This window comes from Rattus norvegicus, chromosome 15 (genome assembly GCF_021556685.1).
Source record: "Rattus norvegicus strain SHRSP/BbbUtx chromosome 15, alternate assembly SHRSP_T2T, whole genome shotgun sequence".
Classification (NCBI taxonomy): Eukaryota; Metazoa; Chordata; class Mammalia; order Rodentia; family Muridae; genus Rattus; species Rattus norvegicus.
The window spans coordinates 68,722,177-68,746,944 of NC_141548.1; the positions used below are offsets into that span (position 1 = coordinate 68,722,177).

At 39.7% G+C, this 24,768-nt stretch overlaps 1 protein-coding gene across 2 annotated transcripts in view; it reads right to left on the bottom strand.

Moving 5' to 3' along the window:
* Positions 1 to 24,768, bottom strand: part of Diaph3 (diaphanous-related formin 3) — a 459,706-nt gene that overhangs the window by 393,539 nt on the left and 41,399 nt on the right. For both annotated transcript variants that reach the window (XM_087585391.1, NM_001305172.1), the window contains 1 exon segment: positions 16,759 to 16,938. In XM_087585391.1, the coding sequence (XP_087441517.1) occupies positions 16,759 to 16,938 (180 nt within the window).

The following is a 24,768-nucleotide window of genomic DNA, read 5'->3' on the forward strand; positions in this document are numbered from 1 at the left end:
CTTTACCCTCACGTACAATTTTGAGGGGTCACACAAATGGCGCAGAAGCTTGCTACCTAGCCTGACAATCTGAATTTGAGCTCAGTGACTCAAACTCCAGAGGCTTTTGAAACGTGAAAACTTTCCATGATGGACCAAATTGACTACCATGAGATGTTCTCTGTCCTCAGCACATGCACCCCTGTGCACACATTCATTCAAAAGTTGTGTGCACGTGTATGAAAAAACTCTGAAGAACGTTTAGAATTCCTGGGAGAGTCCATTGTGGCAGTGACAGGGATGATATTATCATTCAAAAGGACATACATAGGAGGCATTTTTCACTTAACCCTGTGGCTCAGAAAAGAAAGATGATATGAGGAGACACCCCTTTAAGAGAAGGCTAACTGTAATAGTGACTGCTGTGCAAGCCAGGAGACCTGTATTAGATTCCCATGTAAAAGATGGCAGAAAAAAATCATCTCAGGGAGCGTCCTCAGATCTCCACTTGAATGCTGTGGCACCTATATCCATGTTGTAGTGGTTTGAATGAGAATGGCCTCTACTGACTGATAGGTTTGAATGCTTGGTCACTAGGGAGTGGAGAAAGGATTAGGAAGTGTGGCCTTGTTGGAGGAAATGTGCCACTGGGAGTGAGCTTTGAGGTTTCAAAGGCCCATGGAGCCTCTCTTCCTCTCTTCCTGCTGCCTGCTCATCTGGATGTAGAACTCTCAGCTTCTTCTCCAGCACCATGCCTGCCAGTATGCCATGCTTCCCACCTCGATGATAATGGAGTAAACCTCTGAAATTGTCAGCAAGCCTCCAATTAATGCTTTCTCTTATAAGAGTTGCCTCAGTCAGTGTTTCTTTACAGCAATAGAACACTAAGATACATCATGTACACACAAGATGATGATGATGATGACAACGACGATGACGACGACGACGATGATGATGACAAAAATCAAAGCTCTGACACTATTTCATCCAATGGGATCAGACAGAAAATAAAAAACTAAAAGTTATATGTAAACTCATATATTAAACTCACAAGAGTTTAATGTACATTAAATATCCCAGGAATCAACTATTCCACAGTTACAGTGCCCTTTTCAAGTTCTCCCTACTCTGTGCTTTCTTTCAGAAATGTAGTGCATGAATACCAGAACAGCACACCAACAATGAAGCAGACATTCAGGAATGTTGCCTTATGGTTCCTTGAATGGTCAGGCCAGTTGTTTCTATTAAAATACACAGATACATGTTCTACTATGGCATTATACCACATTCTTAATTATGAACATAGGTAACTCATTTTTACGTACAGAAAATTTTATTGGCCATAAGCCAGGCAAAAAAAGACAAACGGTGCATGAAAAGACTTGATCTCAAGGGCATATACAGTAGAGCAGGGCTTGCCAGAGGCTAGTAAGGTGGAGAAAAGAAAGAGAGCTGGTTAAGTTTATAAAATATAATAAGTTTTAGCATTCTACACCACAGTTGAGTGTAATAATTCATTTATTAGCATTTCAAAATGAAAAAGAATTTAAGTGTTTCTAACACAGAGAATGATAAATGGTTGGGGTTAGGGGTATATTAATTCCCTTGCTTTGATCACTGCACATTGAATGTATATGTTGAATTCACACTGAAGCTCATGACAATGTACAATTATTAAGTGACACTTACATAAGAACTACACTGAGAGAAAGAGGAGTTAGGGAACAACTGGTATCAAAAGTGGGAGGCCTAGCAGCATCTGTACTCTGTATTAAATTACAACAGCAAATTAAAATATTTAAGAGACACAGAATACCAAGAAACAGATAGCTTATTAGTTGAGCTGAAATCAAATTAAAATTTCAGGAAGGAGAGATGGTTGAAAGGAAAAAAAATTTAAGCTACTGCTTTCTTTTCAAAGAGGTGTTACCAGATAACATTCATCCATAACTAAGAATGGTTGTGATACTTAATTTTAGTTGACAGTTAATTTCAGATTAATACTTTGGAGGGAGAAGCAGCCAGATAGCTGGTAAGCACTATAGAATGTCTGGGAGGGTATTTTATAAACATACTGGCCACTTGAATTTATGGACTGATTAAAATGATTTACCCTCACACAATAGGGCAAGCCCTATGCAATCAGTTGACGGCCCAGATCATCCAAAGGGAAAGGAAAGGTGAATTTGCTCTATCGCATGGGTACTCTTCTTTCCTAACCTTGGGTCTACAGCCTTTCAACTCTAGACACTGGGGCCATGTCTAACCCAGTCCCACACGTCAGGTTTTCAGGTCCTGGGCACTACACTACAAACCACTGTATCCACACTAGCCCCTCAATTCTCCACTTGTCGAAGGCCTGTGCTAGGAATGAGCCTCCATGATCTTTTAAGACAAGTCCCTTAGTAACAGCCTTCCCATATGCCACTGTAGCGATTGGTATTCCTATTGGCTCAGGACCCTCTAGAGACTACTACCTAGTGCACTTGTGTTAGGACGGGTCTAGCTACTGTCCACTGGTTTATGGCAAAACTCTCTTGTCTTGCTAAGCAGTCATTTTACAGAGAATTGTGGGATAGGCAGAATCCCAATGCTTTGGTTTGTTTAAAGGACAAAGAAGACAAAGAAAGAAAATTGGATTTAATTAACTCCCAAAACACAGCAAAGCCTGATGAAGCACCCCCAGGTATATGACTACTCGTAACAAGTTATTATTCTCTACACGAGGAGAAAGAGCACTGCAAAGAGAACCGAGGAGGAATGCAGAAAAAATAATCATATGGAAATATATAATGCAAGATTTTTAAAATAGATTTTTCTATCTACAGAAAACAGTGCTAGAAGAATAAAAAAAAACTCCTGAAGCAACAGCACCCAGCTTTGAGAAGTAATTAAGTCCCTGAAAAACACCTAGGGAGTTTTATCCTAGAAAATGCACATCTACATTTTTGAGTTACAATTCCAGGGAGTCTGGACCTCTCAGACTATCTACAAAACTGAGCAAAGTATGACTGGGAAAGACAGAAGAATACCACATCAATTTTCCTAGCTTCCATCTCTTAGTTAACTTCAATGAAGGCAGAGAGTAGATGAGCAAATGCAATGCAGAGAGCAGGCAACCTCAGGATAAGGGAAGGTGAGGAAGCAAAGAGATACAAGAATGGTAGCAACTGTGGAGTGCCACTTTGCTCTAAACTGCTACACAGTCTGGACCAGCTGGAGAGGCCAGCCTCAACAGGTTGGCCAGGCCTGGGAGTTAGGATGCTAGTTTGAGCTGGGTGTAGACACTTGAAAGATAACAATAAATCATTTGAAGGACCCTCATCACCTCTGGTGCTCTGGATAAACACAGATGGGGATTGGTGGAGCATCAACCAGAATCCACTCTGACAACTAAAACTAATTTCCTTCATTAAAATGAGGCTTCTGTTACAACTAAAAATAAAAAAGAACTTGTAGAGATTGTCTAAATGAGCACTATAAATCATTATGAATTAACTAATTCATCCTTCCAAATTTAATATGCAATACCTTCTACACTGTAAATAAAGCCATAAATGATAACATAAGTACTGATCTTTTTACAGACCCAATATGGCAACTTGCTGCAATGTATTATTTGTTTTATCAAATATATATTATACTCAAAGTGCTGAAGACAAACTACATAGAACACATAAGGTCTGATAAGTAATTTATTAGACTCTTCAAAACTCCTGCTAATAAAAGGAAAAAATAGTAACTTTACACAAGATAAACAGCCAACAGGACAATGGGAGCACACAATTTTAATCCCAGCTGCTGGGATGCAGAGGCAGGCAGATCGCTGAGTTTGAGTCCAGCTTTATCTATGGGTGGGTTCTAGGACAGCCAAGACTTCACAGAGAAACCCTGTCTCAAAATCCAAATAAATAAATAAATACCCTGAAGACTCCACTTTGTTTGCATAACAACCCAAAATTACACGAACTGAGACATCAATATGACATATCATCTGATAATTATACATTGGGAAGGATACATCAGCACTAGGATAGGACATAAGGAAAAAGGAAATGAAACAAAATCAAACTGAGAGCACTCTACAAACTGAGCAGAATTCTTCAAAAGCCTGTCAGTGAGTGGAAGAAACATGGGGACGCAATGCAAACTGTGACTGGATCCTGGACAGGAAAGAAGGGTGGCTAAGAATACAGTCTATAAAGCATTAACAATGTTCATTTCATGGAAATTTAATAATTGTCCATATATTATAGAAGATATTGACAAGGAAATACTAAGCTAAGGATACATTAAAAACTCTACTTCTCTAAGTTTTAGGTTTAAAATAAAGTTGTTAGAAAAGGCAAAGCTAAAATATCCTAAAAACAGTTTTAATGAAAAATTGGGGGGAGAAAAAGCAATGGGTGGTTGGAACAGGGACAGGAATTTGAACAGAGGTGTGAGCAGTGGGGGATGGGGAACTGGAAGTAGCCAAAAGAAAGTCCAGATACCAGGAAAGCAAGAGATTCTCAGAACCCAACAGAGATGAAACTAGCTGAAATGCCCAACAAAGGGGAGGGAGAACCTGTAGAAACCATATCCAGAGGTTAGGCAAGGTCCCCTGTTGGGGGATGGGGCCACCTACCCATCTCCAAATTTTTAACCCAGAATGGCTCTTGTCTAAAGGAAACACAAGACAAAGAAGAGTGGAGTAGAGACTGAAGAAAAGGCCATCCAGAGACTGCCCAACCTGGGAATCCATCCCATATACAGACATTAAACCCAGATACTATTGTGGATGCCAAGAAGTACTTGCTGACAGGAGCCTGTTATAGCTGTCTCCTGAGAGGCTCTGCCAGAGCCTGACCAATACAGAGATGGATGTTCACAGCCAACCATTGGACTGAACAAAGGGTCCCCAATGGAGGAGTTAGAGAAAGGACTAAAGGAGCTGAAGGGGTTTGCAACCTATAGGAAGAACAACAATATCAACCAACTAGACCCCCAGAGCTCCCAGGGACTGAACCACCAAAGGGTACACTTAGAGAGACCCATGGTTCCAGCTGCATATGTAACAGAGGATAGCCTTATCTGGCATCAATAAGAGGGAAGGCCCTTGATCCTGTGAAGACTCAATTCCCCAGTGTAGGAGAATGCCAGGGCAATGAGGTGCAAGTGGGTGGGTGGGTAGGGGAGCACCCTCAAAGAAGCAGGGGGAAGGGGATAGGATACGGGGTTTCTGGAGGGAAACCAGGAAAGGAGATAACATTTGAAATGTAAATACATAAATTATCCAATAAAATAAAGGAAGAAGGAAGGAGGGCGGGCGGGCGGGCGGGAGGGAGGGAGGGAGGGAAAAGAGATAAACAAGAAAAGAAATGAAAACAATTTTTCAAGTTCTTTGAACTTACCAAATAAATACATAAAGAAATAAGGACAAACTCAAGCTCCTAAGAAGTGTTCAAACTCTATCCAAAACTCAGCTAGACATCCAAGGAGTTTTCTCCCAAACACAAAGCCTAGTTATCCCAGTTGCTCCTGCTTTGGACTTCAAGCCTGCTCTTTGAGCTATGTATCTGGCCCCTTCTCCAAGCAACCTTTCCACAAAAGACTCCTCAAACTTCTTTGATCTTAAATAAGAATTAAATGACTGGGTCTGGCCCCATATTAAACATTAATAAACATCATTTTATTTTGGAGATAAATCCTCTATTGATGTAGTTTGTGGGGAATTCTTCAAGGTAACTGTGGTCTGCAACCTGCACCTGAACTCATGTGTCTAGCTTGCCCTGCTTGTTTCCATAGAGTTCTGTCTATAGACAAAGCCCATTCCCTAGGGTTCAATACTAGATGACTCGCACTTGTGCATGCCTTGCCATCACCCATGAAGAACCAATATCATTGGCTTTCTTGCCAGCAGCAACCTTCTCTTTCATTTTCCTCAACTCCATTCTTCATGTTGCGTGTGGTCTGTTTCCTCACCTAAAAGCTGCCTTCTCTCAAATGCCACCTCCATGCTCCTGCCCCTGACTTCAATCTCCATGCTGCAACTTTACTTCTTTTTTTTTTTTTTTTTTTTTTTTTGGTTCTTTTTTTTTCGGAGCTGGGGATTGAACCCAGGGCCTTGCGCTTCCTAGGCAAGCGCTCTACCACTGAGCTAAATCCCCAACCCCAACTTTACTTCTTATAAACCTTTTTTTTTCTCCTCTTTTTCTTTTTTCTTATCTTTTATTGGATATTTTCTTTATTTACATTACAAATGTTATCTCCCTTCCTGGTTTCCCCTCAGGAAACCCTCGATCCCATCCCTCCACCCCCTGCCTCCATGAGGGTGCTCCCCAACTGACCCACCAACCAACTCCCTCCCATCTCCCCACCCTGGCATTCTCCTACACTGGAGCATCCAGCCCTCACAGGACCTCTCGTTCCACTGATGTTCAACAAGACCCATCCTCTGTTACAGGGGGCTGGAGCCATGGGTCACTCCATGTGTACCATTCATGTGGTTTTTTTCTTTGAGTTTGTTTATATAGTAGATTACATTGATAGATTTACATATATTAAATCATCCCTGCATCCCCGGGATGAAGCCTACTTGATCATGATTGTAGATCATATTGATGTGTTTTTGGATTCAGTTTGAGAGAATTTTATTGAGTATTTTTGCATCAATATTCATAAGGGAAATTGGTCTGAAGTTCTCATTCATTGATGGGTCTTTAAGGAATTGGGTAGTGTTCCTTCTCTTTCGATTTTGTGGAATAGTTTCAAGAGTATTGGTCTTTTTTGAAAGTCTGATTGAATTCTACACTAAACCCATCTGGTCCTGGGCTTTTTTTTGGTTGGGAGACTTTTAATGATTGCTTCTATTTCTTTAGGGGTTAAGGGACTGTTTAGATGGTTTATCTGATCCTGATTTAACTTTGGTACCTGGTATCTGTCTAGAAAATTTCCTGCAAATCTACCTCTAATCTTTTCTCTCTCCGTGCAGACTAGCTCTTTAATCTATTGACTATTTCTTCATTTGTTAGGTTCCCCACTTGTCTCTCCTCCCAGCCTCTTATGTACAATAGTTAACATGTTTGCTTTACTCCATGTTACCTCAATTCTCAGTTTACAGATCTGTTTTGTTCTAATACAATTTGCTGCACATTTCACAATAGACAGACCTTGTTAGTCACTTTTTTAAACACACACAATTTGCCAATCCTGTTTCGTAACAATCATGAGATAAGGATAGAACTCTAGAACACAGAGCTGAAGCCTGAATATTAGCAGGTATCTAACCAAGAACCCTAAATAACCAATACTCCAGAAGACTCTCGAGAGCCTTCAGAAAACACTACAATTGCTTTCTCCATAGCAGAAATCCACTCGGAAGCGCTATAAATTGCTTTGCATCACTCCTGCAACGGAGCACAGGAGAACCACACAGATCCTTGGTGACATCCAATCAGGGTGACTGTGTGACTGAGCACTAACACTGAGACTCCTCCCAAATATCACTAAGTTTTGTGACTTTGTCTGGTGCTTTGTCCGCCCAAGAAATATGCCTTTCGCTTTGTACAAAAGCACTGAATGGATGAAGGGTAGGCCCAAAAGCACTGAGTGGATGAAGGGTAGGCCCAGCCTGGAGCCAGGCCACACTAGTGGCTGCCAAGAAACTCCATAAACTTTTCTCTATCCATTGGAGAAGGCCAGAGGGCCCTACATACCAAAACTTCGCCATTCTGCTACTGTTTTTAGACACACTGACTCCATCATATGCTGATAAAATATTGGCACAAAGTAAATATTTTGACACTATCTCTAGCAAAATTGAGAAACAAAAAGATATAAACATAATATATGAGCATATTTAGACAGTAAAGAGCAATTGAGTAGAGATCGGCAAGCAGAGAGAAGGCATTTTTTCAACTGAATTACAAATGCTAGACTCAATAATTTCATTCATGAATGTAGATTTTATAAGACAGCATACTCGTTAAATTTACATACATCAAGTTCAGTGGGATAGTTAACACCATGGAGAGTCAGATTACATTTAAAATGATGGACTATTTGAGCACTGGGAAAATGCATACAAGCCTCGAGTTGAAGATGGTCAGAGTGAAGGACTTTTGCCAGAAAGCAAATGAGCACTTGCTAGGCAAAGGCTCGGCAACAGTCACAAAATGGACATGGGAAAGACAATATTATAAATGATCAATACATCTTAGGAATCAATAAAAACACTATAAGATGAAAAATTAACACAACAGCGAAACTAAACATTCATTGTTAAGGCGAAAGATATCACTGGATTTAAATAGTGTGTGTGCATTGTTTCAGGGTTTGCAAGGTGTTTATTAAGATCACATCACTCTTGAACAAACTGGCTAAACATCTTAAGAGGAGGTCAACAGGACAGCCTAATTATAAGTCTTGGCACCATCCTAAGAGCATAATTTTACCCAAATAACTTCAAAAAGTACAACGCTATGTTTAAGCACATTTTTATCGTCTTCCACACTATACAATATCAAATGATCCTTTTGGTGTTTATCCCCACACTGAGGTGTATTTTCACTACTATGAATGGTATCATGCCAACTGAAATTTTAAAAAAAATAAAATAAAGGAAGATTCATGGTCTTATTCCAAAACTAGAGAAATGTACCTTACTTTGGCAATACAATCACACTTATCTTTACATGAGGTCTAGATAGAAAGAGAAAAGTGGAAGATGAACAGCAGCAGAAAGCTGCGAGCAGTAGAGACTACACGGGCAATCAACTGTTTGCCATAACGCATGAAGGCCTGAGTTAGGTCCCAGCACGCAAGTCAGGAGCCAGGCATTATGTCATGGGCATATAATCAGAGAGCTGAGAGGACAAAGACTGGAGGACTCAGGAGGCTCACTGGTCAGTAAACCTAACCTGAAAACAGGAAAGACAGAATAATGCCTCCTGCAAACTGACACCTGACCTCTGAACTCCAACCCCTGACCTCCACATAAAGACACACTGGTATACCTATAGATACATTAAAATGAAATAGGAGATAAAATGAAATGGGAAATAGGATGGATATGCTTGCAAGAATGTACAACTGAGAATTAATGTAATTATTACTTCACTATAACTAGTTATAAATAAGCTTTTTCTTTTGCCTATCAATTTTATGTGTGCAGTGAGCAGTGTAAACTATTCTCAACTGAAAACTAAATTCCAATGTGTCTTCATGCCAGTATCAAGCACCAATAAAGAAAAATCAATTAATATCACTTTTACTGTATAAACTCTAATTTTAATAGACCAAACAAAAGTGTAATGAATATGCAAGGTGATTCTCAAGTGTGATTGACTGAGGAGTGATGCCTAGCCAGAACAAGCATATTCAGAATCAGCTCCCAGCACAGACATCCGCCATTGATTAAAAAGCATCTCATTCACTTACTTTGAAACTTTTAAAAACACCAGGCATTTCCTCATAAATTACACTACAAATTAAACAGTCACTTAACCTCAGACACAAAGGCTGACTTTCCCACTGTGACAGAGAAGGAGGTCTTGCAGATGGAAGAAAGAAAAAGGAAAAAATGGTTTGAAAGCATTATACAAAAGGTCAATTTGTCTGTGGTGGTTTTGATTATTGCTTTCTCTACTGTTCCATAATCTTGAAATTCTACATTTCTACAATTAGGAAAATACAAGCAGATCTAGATTTCTACTATATACTGAACACTGTTTCAAACACAAATGTAATAACTTTAGGATCGTCCTCATTTCTCTTCAATAATACCAGTATATATATTAGATGGACGGTCACCCAAGCTCTATTGCTCTAAGTGCCAGGAGACACGTCGAGTATAAGCTTCCAAGATGGTGTAGTGTACAAATGTGTTTTCTCCTACTTCTATGCTACAACAAAGCCTGATAAACATCTTCCCAGATGATTACAGAATCTCAATTAATACATAAGTATCTCAAGCAACTTTACTAAATTGTTCTCTCTGCACATTCTAGAATTTAATTACTGACAGAATGACTCTGCTATCGCTGGCACTCACTTAATGCCAGCTGATGATGGCACCCTGATAGATGACCTGTCTCACATGCTGCTCGTCCTCTCAATAATAAACATGAGGAAATGAAAAAAGATAAATGCATGAAAAAGCTCTTCACCGCCTTAATATTTCTGTGTTGCTGGGTTGCGGGGCAGAATAGCAATTCCAGCTAGTCCTCATCCAACCCAATGGTTTAAGGCAGAAACACACAATCTCTTTAAAAATCTTAACTGTTTTCTGGCTTGGTACTCTTCTTTGACTGCAGCCCTGGGGACAGAGGCAGATGGATCTCAGTGGGTTTAAGGCCAGGCTGTAACATAGCAACTCTAGGCCAGCAAAAACTACGTACTGAGACAATGCCTCAAAAAAACTCTTAAAAGTTGAGACCTTTCATATATTCAATGGAAATTTGTTTGGAATTATGATGATAGATAATTAATCTAGTAGGGACCCAGATAACCAAATAATAAAGGACAAATTCAGTAAGGCATTCATATATCACTGCTCAGAGGTAAGGTAAGCAATGGGGAAGATTTTAAAGACTGTTTACCCAAGACATGAGGTATATGAGAGTTCTCAAATAAAAACATGGCGAGACACACAGAAGAGGCCACTGCAATTGCCTCATAAGATGCACAACAGGAGAGAAAAATACAGAGATAATAAAACCAGAGAAGTTAATCAATACAGACAAGTACCCAAGCGGGTTCAAGATGACTGTAGTGGTTTAAATAGGCTTGGCCCCATAGACTCGTGTGTTTGAATGCTTGGCCCATGGGAAATGTCACTATTAGGAGGTACGGTCTTGTTGGAGTAGTTAAGGCCTTATTGGAGGAAGTGAGTCACTGTGGGGGTGGGCTCTGATGTCCTGTGCACTCCACCCAATGCTGAATCGTACTCTTTCCTAGTTAGTTGCCTTCAGATCAGGTTGTACAACTCTCAGCTCCTTCTCAGCACCATGCCTGCCTGGACGTTGCCATGCTTCCTGCCATGATGATAATGGGCTGAACCTCTGAAACTGTAAACCATCCCCAATTAAATATTGTCCTTTATAAAAGTTGCCTTTGTCATGATGTCTCTTCACAGCAATGAAAGCCAAACTAAGACAATGACAACATCTCATACTGCTCTGAGAGCTTTCCAGAGAGGGAACTAAAGTAGAAATGGGAATTTGATGTAATTTTTTAAGGAATATGCTATATCTCATTTCTAGCTTTTGAGATTTGACATCTTTTAGATGGCTAATTTTAGCTCCTCTTCTGTAGGAGGCATATGGGAGGAGATATTATACAACAGGAACAGCTCCAATGCTATGGGAAGAGTCTAGAGAAAACCAAGGACATAAAGATAAGACAAGAGAGCCAGATGCAAGAGAAAGGAAAGAAAAGTGCAGATGGAGGAGAGGTAAGAAGAGAGGATCTGATGAGGACCAGAAAGGCGGTATCACGCTACCACAGCAAAAACAGAACCAATGTAACAGGTTATTGATTAAAGAGCTGTTTGCAATCACACAGGTACATAACCAAAACGAAAAGCTGCAAAGTTGTAAACTATTGTAGAAACATTCAAAATAAACAATTCTCTGCGGAAGTTAGAGTATATTGGCTTTCCATTAACAGAATATGAATAGCAAGTAGATTCAAAATAACCATTGGTAAATGCAGTAGAGCAAACTCAGAAGAGGGTGGGTGGAGTAAAGGTCATGGGAGGAGTGGGTGACATCAGAAAAAAGCAGAGCCCCCATACGAGGAAAACAGTGGCAGCACTTGTAATCTTCCATGCCTATGGTATGCAGCACAGGAGTCCACAGAGAAGCCCAAGCCCTAATCCCTATACCACATGAAAAGAGAGACTACACCTACATATAATTAAAGCAATGAGTCTCAAAGCAGGGAAATTTCTTGGGCTGTCTGGGGTCTTGGGCTGTCTGGGAGAGCCTGGTATAACATGAACAATTGAAGTGGATAACTTTCTCTGAATGCAGTCTGAAGACTGGCACATTAGAACAAGAAGCAAGAGATTCTCTAAGCACAAAAGGTTCAGCGGAATACACATAGAAGACAAGAAAGAACTCCAGAAACTGAGTGCCCTGCCTGCTAACAAGGAAAGGAGACCTCAGTCTCAGAACTTTGGGGGAGAGGAATCTACGAACAATCTAAATGAACAATAAGTAAGCATCCCAGCTGACACTAGCTTCAACCTCAGGAAGGCTTCAACCTCAGAACCAGGCTGCATTTCCAACTTGTATAGTCCTAACACTTGTGTTGTTTTAAATCCAGAGATTTGTTCTAGCAGTAATATTCCAGAAACCAAGACATTCCTGTACGAAATCAATGGCAGGTTATCAACAACCAAAGCCTACAAGTGCTAGGATCTCCACTCCAGTCTAACCCTACAGTAGACAAATTCAATAAGAAAAGCAAGGAGGAGGAATGGAGGGCAACTGTACTCTACCAATGGCGCCTACGGTCATCTCCAACTAGAACAAGTTTGGAATGTGAAGAAAGATATGCTTTCTTTTGATGACAGTAAACTAGGAAAGAACTGAAAGGACTAAGAAGCCACATCTGTAATCGACAAGTTGCTTTTAGTTGTACCCACTGAGTTTATGTCCTTCAAAAGGCCAGGTTCATTACAGTCAATAAAACAGGCAGGAGAACTCACTAATGTTGGTGTCAGATATCAAGGCTGCATAGATATATGCAATGTTGACTCCAACTAATTCATACATCTAAGATTCATAGGAAACCAAAACAGTCTCTCAGTATATACCAAAATATAAACACGGGTTAGGGGAAGCTCTTAGGACGTTTAGCTGAGGGTGGGTAAGATGGCCCAGCAAGTAAGGGAGTGTGATATCAAGCCTAGCAACCTGAACTCTACCCCAGTAACCCACATGGTAGAAGAACTGACTGCAGGCAAGTTGTCCTCAGACCTTTATACATGCCCTATGGCATGATCACATACACACACACACACACACACACACACACACACACACACACTCTCACATACACTCACACACACACATGTACGTGTACACCATTAAATAAACATTACATTTTAAATATATAACTAGAAATTCATCACTGTTTTAGAAACTAGACCATTATGAGACCAAGAAAATCAATTCTCTAAGCAAAAATGAAATGTTGAAGTATTACAGTATACTTTGCATTCATTAAATAATCAAGTCAGTAATATTTCAGAGGACTATCATAAGGAAGAAAAACAAGTGTTCTTCAAAATAAAGTTGCTACTTCATGTACAAATTAAATACTTTACATAATTGGTAAATAGGAATAATTGTTTTTAAAACTGCACAATTGTGACACAAAGACCCTATATATAAACTTTAAATATGATGAAACCTTTACAAGCACAAATGCCAAAAGGTTAATATAGCTGATTTCTAAATGTTTCTGTCAGGAGAATTTTGTTGGTGTTGTTGGTGGTGGTGTTACTAAAAGTCATACTCAGCTACGCCCTTTTCCCTTTACCTCTCTCTCCACCCAAGGCTCAAGAATCAGAACAATGAGTGGGAAACCTGGGAGGGCCTAGACAACAGTGTCCTCTGGACAGGAAAGGAGCAATGCATGCTATACAAGAGCTACACGGGATCAAGCCACTCCATTCCAGGGTGGAGCAAGGAGCGGTCCGTGAAGCCCATCCATAAGTGAGGAGTTGTCTGGCAATGATGATTAGCTGCTAGGGAAAAGGGAGTGTTTTAAGCCCTTGGTAGCTTGACCATTCTCAAGATTCCAGTAGATGAGCAACACAAATTAAATTCAATGAAAAATATCTACATTATATAGTTGTTATAGATATAAATATTTTGTATGCGTGTGCAAATGTGTACCTGCGTGCGTGCATGAGTGTATGTCATGCAATTGAGAAGGGGTACAACTCTGGAGAAGGTCTGGGGGAACCTATAGGAGGGTTGGAAGGTGCATATGATTGAAAACACTGTACACACAGTAGATATTCACAAAGAGGAAGGAATATATGCAATCTTTACTTTAGAATGGTAATGAAAAAGTCCAGTAGAGTGAAATTCTAGTAGAGTCATTGTATCTAGGGTAAACACTAGGGTAGACATCAGAATGAAGAGCTTTCTAGAAGTACTTTGACCTTGAAAAAAATCATTGTAGAAAGCACTGTTTTCTGCTCTCTACGAGTTGTTCTCTGACAGAGCTTCACGGCCTCTGCCTGGCTCTGATTGCAGGGCAGTCCTGGCACACCCAGAATGCCTTGCATTGTAGCGTGATGAAAACAGACTAAAGAGGCAGATGCATGTAGGTTTCCTTCACAACACACATAGATTAGATTGGCAGCTTTGCTATTAGGAACTTGCTTTACCCAAAAGACAATATTTTTGTACCAATCAATAAATATGCTTCTACCTGGCTGTTTCAGGGTCAATTTTTCAAGGCTGAACCTCCCTGCTACTTTAGACCCTGATTCCATTTTGGAAAGAACCTCTTTCTTCGATAGTCCTGTGTGACTGACAGTTCAGTGCAAAGAAAACAAACAATGGTGCCCAGAAAAATGTCTGTAACTCCCACTTAAAGAAGGCCAGACACACTTCCTCACTTACTTTGGCCTTCAATTTCAGAGACAAGAGCAAGTTTTATATTCGAGGAATACTAACATAACCAAGGACTCAGAGAGAAGGAAAGAATCTGTTCTGTATGTTTGAAAAGGAACTTTTAGGAATGACTCATCCCTCACATATTTAACAGCCCCAACAAAGCCACACTTCCATTGTCCTTCTGCTAAATAAAATGTAGGTTTGATGCTAAGACTGAACCCACAGTGAACTAGTCTATGGGGGGAGGGCGGCAATGGGGGGAGGGTTGGGAGGGGAACACCCATAAGGAAGGGGAGGGGGGAGGGGGATGTTTGCCCGGAAACCGGGAAAGGGAATAACACTCGAAATGTATATAAGAAATACTCAAGTTAATAAAAAAAAAAAAAAAAAAAAATGTAGGTTTGATTGAAAAGATCTATTAACAAGCAGACCTGCCCAAGATTAAACAAGTGATCTGGCCCCGTTACTCAAGAACCCATAATCACTTCACATTGTACAGGTCCAACTGACCTGCACATACCTCCCTGTACTTATAAGGGATGGCAACAGTCCCCAAAAGAACACTATAGCCTACATTCAGTATTTCTTGGATGGTTGTCCTTTCAACTAAATGCAAGTGATCATAAAATGTGTTTCTCCATAACGTTTAACAGCAATGGGCTGCTTTCTCTACTTACTCAGATGGTACTCACAATTATAATTTAAGAAAAATAATTGAATATAGTTATGAGAGCCATAATAGTACTATTCCAAAGTCTCAGAGGTAATTAGTGTACATGTTCAGAGCGTGAAAAGAAAGGGCCCTCTGCCACCGCACGTCTGCAAAGGTGATACTGAGGACAGTCACCTTCACAAGAGCCTCGCTACTGGTGGCAAAGGCTAGCAGAAAGCTTTTGTTTGTCCTTGGCAGAGATTATAGCAGCTCATAGTGCAAACTGGGAAGGAATTCCAAATTGTAGGCAAAACAAACAAACAAACAAACAAAAGGGAACACTTCATTAAGTACTGGTAGAAATAGTAGATGCACTTCCCAAGTCTACAGTTTGTGCGAGTCAAGTACTAACATTAAAAGTACAGTCAGAATCACTGGGACTTATCAAAAATCCTATGAAGACTAACTGGGCTTTTATTCTTTCTGGGATCTTCTGAGACTCTAGGTGTTAGCAATAAAGCAAATACTTGTGCTAAATAAGAAGTTAGGCCGTGCAGCACAAGTATAGCACTCCTACTGAATGAAAGCTACTAACAGTCTCCAAACTTCATGCACACATTAGATCCTAAACTAGGAACAAATGTAATAGCTTCCATTAAAAAATGGACAAAGCTGTCAAAACTGAGAGACAAATGGACAGACATATACAGAATAATAATGATAGTGCCTCAGAGGGATTTAGAATATCCCTTCATAATCGGCCCCAAGTTATCTTTCCACTCTAACTTTTCAGACTTCTCACTGGTCCCAAAAGCTATTCAGCAACTAGCTCTATAATTCTGCTCCCTGCTATTTCCTTCATAGCAAGAGACTGCCCTTCCCTCTGCCTATACAATTCTCAATTGCCACTTGGCCCAGGCTGACTTTCTCTGCAAATTTTCCAAAAATACCGTAATTTGCTGTATTTTCCTTGAAGCTAATTAGGTATCTCAAAAAAACTAAAGTAGTTTCTTTCTACTCTGAACTTACAAAGGACTGAATTATTAAACACTACCTTCTGGCACTGCTTCTGTAATTTTTCAAATATTTGTTTGGAATCATAACAGATATGAATTTGAAAGTAGCAACTGTATAGATAAAAATCTATTTATATAAAATTAGCATCCATTTGTAGGAAGTTTTCTTAACTTTAACATACATGGATTGCTGATCAAATCAGCTCATTTAGATTAAAAATCAGATGCTGACGGTGAAAGACTAAAGACTAAATGGTGAAAGCACCAAGGAAAGGGACAGGTTGAGTTCTATAAGCACGGCCGATAGAGTGCCATAAACAGCAGCAACATACTGAGGCCGGAAATGTAACTAAGAACAACCCAGAACCTGGAAGACAAAGCACAGGAGCTCAGGCCACCATCTACACAGTCTGAAAGCTGCCATTTGATACGTCACTCTTTAGCATACCCTAAGTAAAACTGAGAACCACAAAAGACCCAAACCTCTTACCATCATCTTCTCGAAGAGTTTCAAGACTTCATTCTCTGACAGTGACTTTGGATTGTTTTCCATTGTCTCTGAAGACACTGACGAGTAGTCACTGCTTCCAGACACAGTCTTCAGCTGGGGAAGAGGAGGTCGCTCTTTCTTGCTCCCTTTCGGAATTCTTATGCTGGCAAATTTGTCCAGCTATGAAGAAAGATAAAATAACACACAAGTAAACATTTCCTCATGCAGCAACTGTTATCTAGTTCTGAAAACAGAGTAAAAATACAGGGCCATTCAATCATATTGTCACTGATGAAGCTTTAAAATTAACAACATTGAAAGGTTGTGTTGAAAGGTTCCAGCAGGAATCCCATCTAAAGGCAGACAGGAAATCATACAACCTCACAAGATCTTAGATCTCTGTAATGTGTAGTACACTAGAATCTATACATTTTGAAGCCTTTATTTCTGTATGGAGGTGGATGGCTCAAACTCAGGTCATCAAGCTTGTTCACTAGTCCCTTTACCTACTGAGCCAATCTTGTTGGTCCCTTATTCATGTTATAGTGAAAACAATAGGTTTGTACTTGATAGATATAAAGTTCAGATCTTAAAAAACAAAAATCACAAAATTTTACATTAAAGATTCTGGTGCCAGATGACCTGTGGTTTATAGATGAGCAAACTGAACAGTTTCACAAAAGCAAGTCAGCTCGCAGTGAGGGCACCAACTGTTACTTCCTGCCCTGCAAGCCACCCTTGCCCTTCACCAGTGCCCTCATGTATACTGTCCCCTAGTAGGGGACAGGGAGGTGCACAACAGGACATAGGTAAGGTATTTCAACTTTTCACTGCAATGGCTCTGTAGCTCTGTAGACAGTTGAATATCTGATAACATCTTTTTGTACATGTCAGTCTACACCTGAAGTTTGTGGACACCTAGAGAGCAGGGCCTTACTAATACAGTTCAATTTCTGTTGTAACAGGCTGTCTTCCGTAACAAGATCAGACAGCTGACTGCTATTTAAATATATTAACATTAGTCTAGAAATTAATATTAGCCTAAAAAAGCTAGATTCCTATATTTCAGGACACATAAAAACTCTCAAAAAGGACAAAAACTCTTAACAGAGGCTTCCTGTATATGTTTATTGAAAGCATAATCATAAAAAATATGTAAATTTTTCATCATTGATAAATATAAACCTGCTGTTTTCACGATAACATGAACAGAGGGCCGACAGGAATGAGTCACCCACTTATACACAAAAATAACGAATGCCTAAAATGTATCAGCCACACTACACCCTATAGTAGCACTACTACATATGGTTACTGAGGTAAATATTTAGTTCATTAGCTGCACAAACAATTTCTAGTGTTCAAGGGACATTTATAGTTAGTGGCTACAACACTTATAAATCCAGTTACTGTAGAAAGCCCTATTAAAAGACCTGGTAGAAGTATTACAGATATCTAACACTAGAAATTGTTATTTTTAAATTAACATTAAATTATGTTATTATTTAATTTACTAAAGAAATAGGTCTGGGGCTGGAGAGTTGGCTCAGAGGTTAAGACTGCTCTTCCAGAGGTCCTGAGTCAATTCCCAGCAACCACATGGTGGCTCACAAACACCTGTAATGGGATCTGATGCCCTCTTCTGGTGTGTCTGAAGATAGCTATGGTATGCTTACATACATAAAATAAATAAATCTTTTAAAAAAGAAGAAGAAATAGGTCAACCAATGATGTAAATGAATGTTTACATACAAAATGTAGGCCTGTGAATTATCCATGAAGATAATGTCTAGGGAAAAGATTATGCACTGTACTTACACACAGTCTATTTACCATAAGCTAGACTCCTAAGACTAGTCACAACATAGCATTGCTCACATCCACAAAAGTTGCAAAATGATAGTTGCTTTGTTTTTAATTCATCTGAAAGCTGAAGACACAGGGAAGGGAAAGAAGAGTCACTAGGAGGGGAAAAGAGGGTAGGGACATTATAAATGAACTGGACATGTACAAATGTTTTTCCTGTCAGTGTGCCCCAAATACATAATAATACAGTGTTTCATTGTATCAAGTATTATAAAAAGACAAAGGAACATATATCTAACCTAAGCAAGTTCCCAGTGATAGTCTTAAATTTGTTTCATTCCACCAGTACTTTAAAGTTGAATTAAAATATTTCTCAAAACTAGGAAGAATTGTTATCTGTGTCCCAGCCTCTGTGAATGGAGTTCAACAGCCTATGTATGTCTGTGTTCTTGTTGAGCCTTACATGAAGGCATGGAGTTCAAGGTGAGTATACTACTAATGGAATGGAATGGGGCCTGGAAGAAATTTCTGTAGAGAAATGTGAGGACACAAAGGCTTAAATGTGAATAGGTAAGAGAAGTCCTGTCTTAATCATTAGTTTTAGTTTACAAAGGTGCCTCACTGTTCTCCATCACTGGTCGGAGAGAGGCAAATGAACAGGGGGAGTGGCCAGTGAGCTACGGATTGGTGCACGGCTGCTGGCTCAGAGATTAGAAAATCAGTAACTTCTCTCAAAAAGCCGAGACACAAAACAAATCTGCTACCGACTCTTCCCCTCAGTGCTTTCTTGGGCAGATTGTGCAGCATGCTGAAGGTTAGTGCCAGGAAGAGCTAAATGAGATCCTTCCTCAGGCACAGAAGGCTTTCAGCGACTGCAAGCTGTCCTCCTATGATACAGAGCAGAGAAGGACCTGAGTGAAATGTCCATGATTCAGCGCACACCTTGAAGAAATCCTGACAACCACTATCTGAAGGCAAAGAGCAGCAGGCCAGGTCACAGTTTCCAGGACAAACAGAAAGCGAACTTGAAATAGTAACGGAGGACAACTCAGCATTAACCCTAAAAACAGACAGTAGATTTAGAATAAAAAGCTACCCAAGATCTGACACTTGCTAGCTCAGTTGCTAAGTTAAAACTAGACTGCCATGGCTAGGCATCTGCTGCAAAGCAAGAAGGTCTGAGTCAACACCCCCAGAACCCACATGGAAAGCCAGGCGTTGCTTTAGGAATGCCTGCAACCCCAGCTGCTTGAGGTTGTCAGGCAAGTGGGACAAGAGATCACTGAGGCTTGCTGGTCCTCACCATAACTCTAGGTTCAGTGAAAGAAGCAAACCTAAGAATAAGAGAAGCTTCGAAACGCCTAGCACTTAAAAGAGCACACTGCTCTTGCAGATCACGTCAGGTTACTCACTACCACCTGTAATTCTAATGTCAGAGGGTGTGATACCTTCTTCCGGATCCCAGGTACCGGCACTCAAATGCATGCGCGCGAGCACACACACACACACATAATTAAAAATTAGATATCTATAGATGATGGATGCATACACAGAGGCATACAGTGGTAACACAAGACACTTAATGTCCTTCTCTACACATACTCTCCCCACATGGAGCCTGCATACTCATATACACAGTTACATATACAAGCACACACTAAAAAAATAAATAAAAAGTAATTTGTCAAATTTTCAGTGACATTCAGATTCCAAGTAATTGATATCACGTGAAGCCACAGAAGAGCTGAATCCAAAGCTGAAGGGGTTGGCAACCCCATAAGAAGAACAACAATATCAACCAACCAGAACCCCCAGAGTTCCCAGGGACTAAACCACCAACCACAGAGTACACATGGAGCGACCCATGTCTACAGCCACATATGTAGTAGAATATGGTCTTGTGAGGCATCAGTGAGAGGAGTGGTCCTTGATCCTGTGAAGGCTCAATGCCCCAGTGTAGGAGAATGCCAGGGCGGGGAAGGGGAGGGAGTACATAGCTGGGTGGGGGAGCACCCTCACAGAGCAAGGAGAGGGGGATGGGATAGGAGGTTTCCAGAGGGGAAAAACAAAACTAGGAAAGGGGATAACATTTTAAATGTAAATAAAGAAAATATCCAATTTAGAAAGAAAGGAAGGGAGGGAAGGAGGGAGGAAGGGAGGAAGGAAGGAAGGAAGGAAGGAAGGAAGGAAGGAAGGAAGGAAGGAAGGAAGGAAGTCGGTCCAGGTGAGCCCTATTCTCAAGTAACCTCCTACTTCAATCACCTGGAAGAAGAGAAATGAAATAATACCTTTGACTTATGAAGGAAAAGTTCTACCATATTGAAATTCTCTATAAAAATTCCTTTCATGAGTAGAAGCAAAATAAAGACACTGCAGACAAAGCTGAGAGAGACTGGCTCCAGAAGACCTGTAGGTTCTTTAAAATCTCTAAAGCTTTTCGAGTTAAAAGGCAATGAAGAGATGGAGAATTCCAGATCCACACAAACATAGGAAAACCAATGGACAATGTATCAGTTAGCTGCTGCCAGGACTCTCAAGAGGTGGAAAGCAGGTACTTACAAATCAAACTGCCATATGGATATGGAGCAAGGAGAACATAGAATACATGGATGTAAAACCCTGGCTTCTAACTCACCAAATAAACAATATCTATTATGAAAGAAGCATGAAATAGAACAGGTGTCCAGAAGCTACAGTCCCTGGGTGTATTTGTACTGTGTCTTAATTATTCTCTGAGAACAAGTAGGAGATACCAAAATAATTTCTATAAGCCAAGGGATTGGTTAGCCTCCTTTGGTCACTGCTGTACCACTCTAACAAATACCACTCTGTACAAGTAGCATCAATTCCTGGGTATAAAAACGATGTCACCTCCTATCACACACAAAGTGTAATTAAACGTGACACTTATAACTGAAAGGACGTGAAACACAGCATCACTGTTAGATACAGCAGCAATATCATAAACGTAAGCATGATAGTAAGTGGTAGAAGGGAACTGGACTGAAGCAGGACAACTACAGGACTTCTGAAAGGAGTCCTGGTGAGGATCCAGTATTAGTGTTGCAGAAACCAGAGGCCTCGAACCAGACCAATGGCTCACTGCAATGAACATCTGCACGTAAATCTGTTTGGGCAAATGGTATACTGTATGACACAGCAGCTTCCACGGCAAAATTTTGGTTTGGTTTTGGTTTAGGTTTTGTTTTGTTTTATTTTCAGGGAGGAGATTTACAAGGGCAGAGGGCTGGTATGGAGAGATGGGAAGATGAGTGGGAAAGGGGTCCATATTGTAAAATTCACAAAGAATCAATAAAAAAGATTTTTTAAAGTAATAAAACTCACAAGGGTGAGCATTTAGTGACCCCTCTGTATGTCAAGTAGGAGGGTAAGAGCATAAAAGGCAGCATGGGATAAATAATATTCACTTAGTCTGTACAATGAAGAAAACACATGTCTAGACAGAAGACAAGCATTACAAATTCTATGGTAGTTACCTAGAACTAAGAAACTCAACCGATATTGTAGCAATCAAACTATATTTGTATCAGGAAACAAAAAACGTTACAGAAATAATAAAGCCAAGTCAGCACATCTCCCCTGAATGTTTAGAATTAAGCTCTAAGGAAAGATCTGATTTTATACATGTGGAAAAGCAAATTTTCACCTCACCTCAGCTCATGTTATAGCTGCCAATGGTAAAATGAACACATCCTCTTCCAGATTCTAAATCTACAAAAGCCAGACATTAAAAGGAGATACAAAAGGACCAGCATCTCATCCTTTTAATGTAATACAATTTCTTTTTAATTAGAAAGATCAAACACAAAATATGAGAAAAGCCAGGACTGGATAGATGCTAAATGGATGAAGGGCACTTGCCCCCAGGACCTACACGGTAGAAGGTGAAAACCAACCCCTACCAGTTGTCCTCTGTCCTCAATACACACACACACACACACACACACACACACACACACACACACACACACACACACACACACAGAGGGGGGGGAGGAAAAAATAAATAAATGGTAGGTAGGTAGGTAGAAGGTAGGAAGATAGATACATAAAGATACATACACATGATAGAGATAGAAGATAGATTAGATTAGATTAGATTAGATTAGATTAGATTAGATTAGATTAGATAGGTAGGTAGGTAGGTAGGTAGGTAGGTAGGTAGGTAGGCAGGCGGGCAGGCAGGCGGGCAGTTAGGTAGATAGATAGACAGACAACCAGACACATAGAAATACACAGATAGATACAGATGATAGAGATAGAAGTGGATGGATGGATGGATGGATGGATAGATGAATGGATGGATGGACGAACAGAAGACAGAGAATAGAGAGATGGATTGGTATAAATATATAAATGAGTGTATTTTTTAAAAGCAATACAAGAATGTATTTCCTTCTTCCTATACTAGGATTAACTCTGGATGAACTAAAGGTAAAGTGGAGCTTACAAGCAGACCCAAGTATGTTCTATGAAGCACTCCAGGTAAATGTTAAGTACAGAATCTGAGCCCTGAAACAAAGCGAGACAAAGTGATCTTGCCTATCAAATTGTTTTACATGTGCCTGAGAAGTTTCATCTAAAAAGAAAAATGATGCTACAGTGATTTCACATAAAAACAGACAAATCACTCCTAATTTATCTTTCATGGGATTGCACGTATTATTTGCTTTTGAAGCAAAGCACAATAGAACACACAGTCAAACTTTAAAAATATTTTCTACTTAAAATTATTGTAGAAACTGCCATCAGACTGACAGCAAGTTCGCTATTATTGTATTTTCCAATTTGCCCAAAGATAGTTTCTTTTACAACGTTTGTACTTTATATAAAAAAACAAATAAATTATATGGAATTCTCCCCAAAAAGCCAAACTAGAAATTCAACTTAGGCAAGTAAAATACACAAGCAATTCACCATTGGCTGAAGAATTGATTAAACACACCCAAGACTGGGGGAATTCCATTACACCGCTATTTAGAGGTAGAACACCACACTTAATTAACAAGGCTTTGCCTGTGTCTGGGGTATACTAAGTTTTATAAATTAATATCACTTATCTTCAGGGGAAGTTAAATGAGCACCCTACTGAGTATTATCTCATGCTGAGTAATCACACTGATAATCAGTAATGACAGCTTAAATAAATTAATTAAACAAAAAGGGTTCTAAAAAACTATCTGGATTTTCTGTTATAACATTTTGAGAGTAAAAACTCATTATTTAAAGTTTCCATTGTTACAGCATTGTAAATGTCAACAGCTTTTTTTTCCATTTAAAAGGGCAATGAAATTTTCAGGTATTTTACAATTTTGGTAGTTTTACATGTGGGTAGAAACACATTTTCCTAGAACCAAGAAGTTATGAGGAGAAAGAAGCAAATAGAAGCTCTTTCTAACTATAAAATCAATTTTACCCAATACACACCTAAGATATAAAATGTATTATTCAAAACTGTCAATTTTCATGCAATTTTATATTAGATTTCAGGAACAAATAACCAACTAAAAACGTGTGGGTTAATCAGCTTCATTACTAACTCAGCAACTTGCTGATTAAAACCATGACCCCAAAATCTGAGGACTGAATCTTGCTGGCCACAGCTTGCTGTGGTCTCATAATCAAGGCAATCATAACAGTGTCTGTCCCAGATGCTCGTTAACAAGAAATAAAACAGTGAACCCCTTTCAGCCACAAGTCAATGCACTCCAATGCAAGATGTATCCCCACCTTGTCATTCAAGGCACACTATATTCTCATGTCCTTTCACATTAGTTATAAAATTCTGTTCGATTTATTCCTCTGGTAACTACTACCATTCTCTCTTTCCTATTGCAATTTAGCAGCCCTACTAGATCAATCAAAGTCATTGTGCACCAGTTCTCTAAAACTACACATATGTGATCAACAGGAAATTACCTATTCTGGCTTACAGAACCAGACCATAAATGGCACTTTCTTCTTTCTTGAATCACTCATTCTGGCATATGCCATCTGCCAAACACACAAAAGACATGCCCACATGACTAAGAACTAAGACACTAACCTTACCAACAGAAAAAGGTATCCATTTACACTAGCCCATGAATGATCATCTTGGAAGTCCCGGTCACCATAACTCTACATTACAGCTTCATGAGACCCTGAGTTAGAACCATTTACCTAAGCAACTTGCAAAACCAT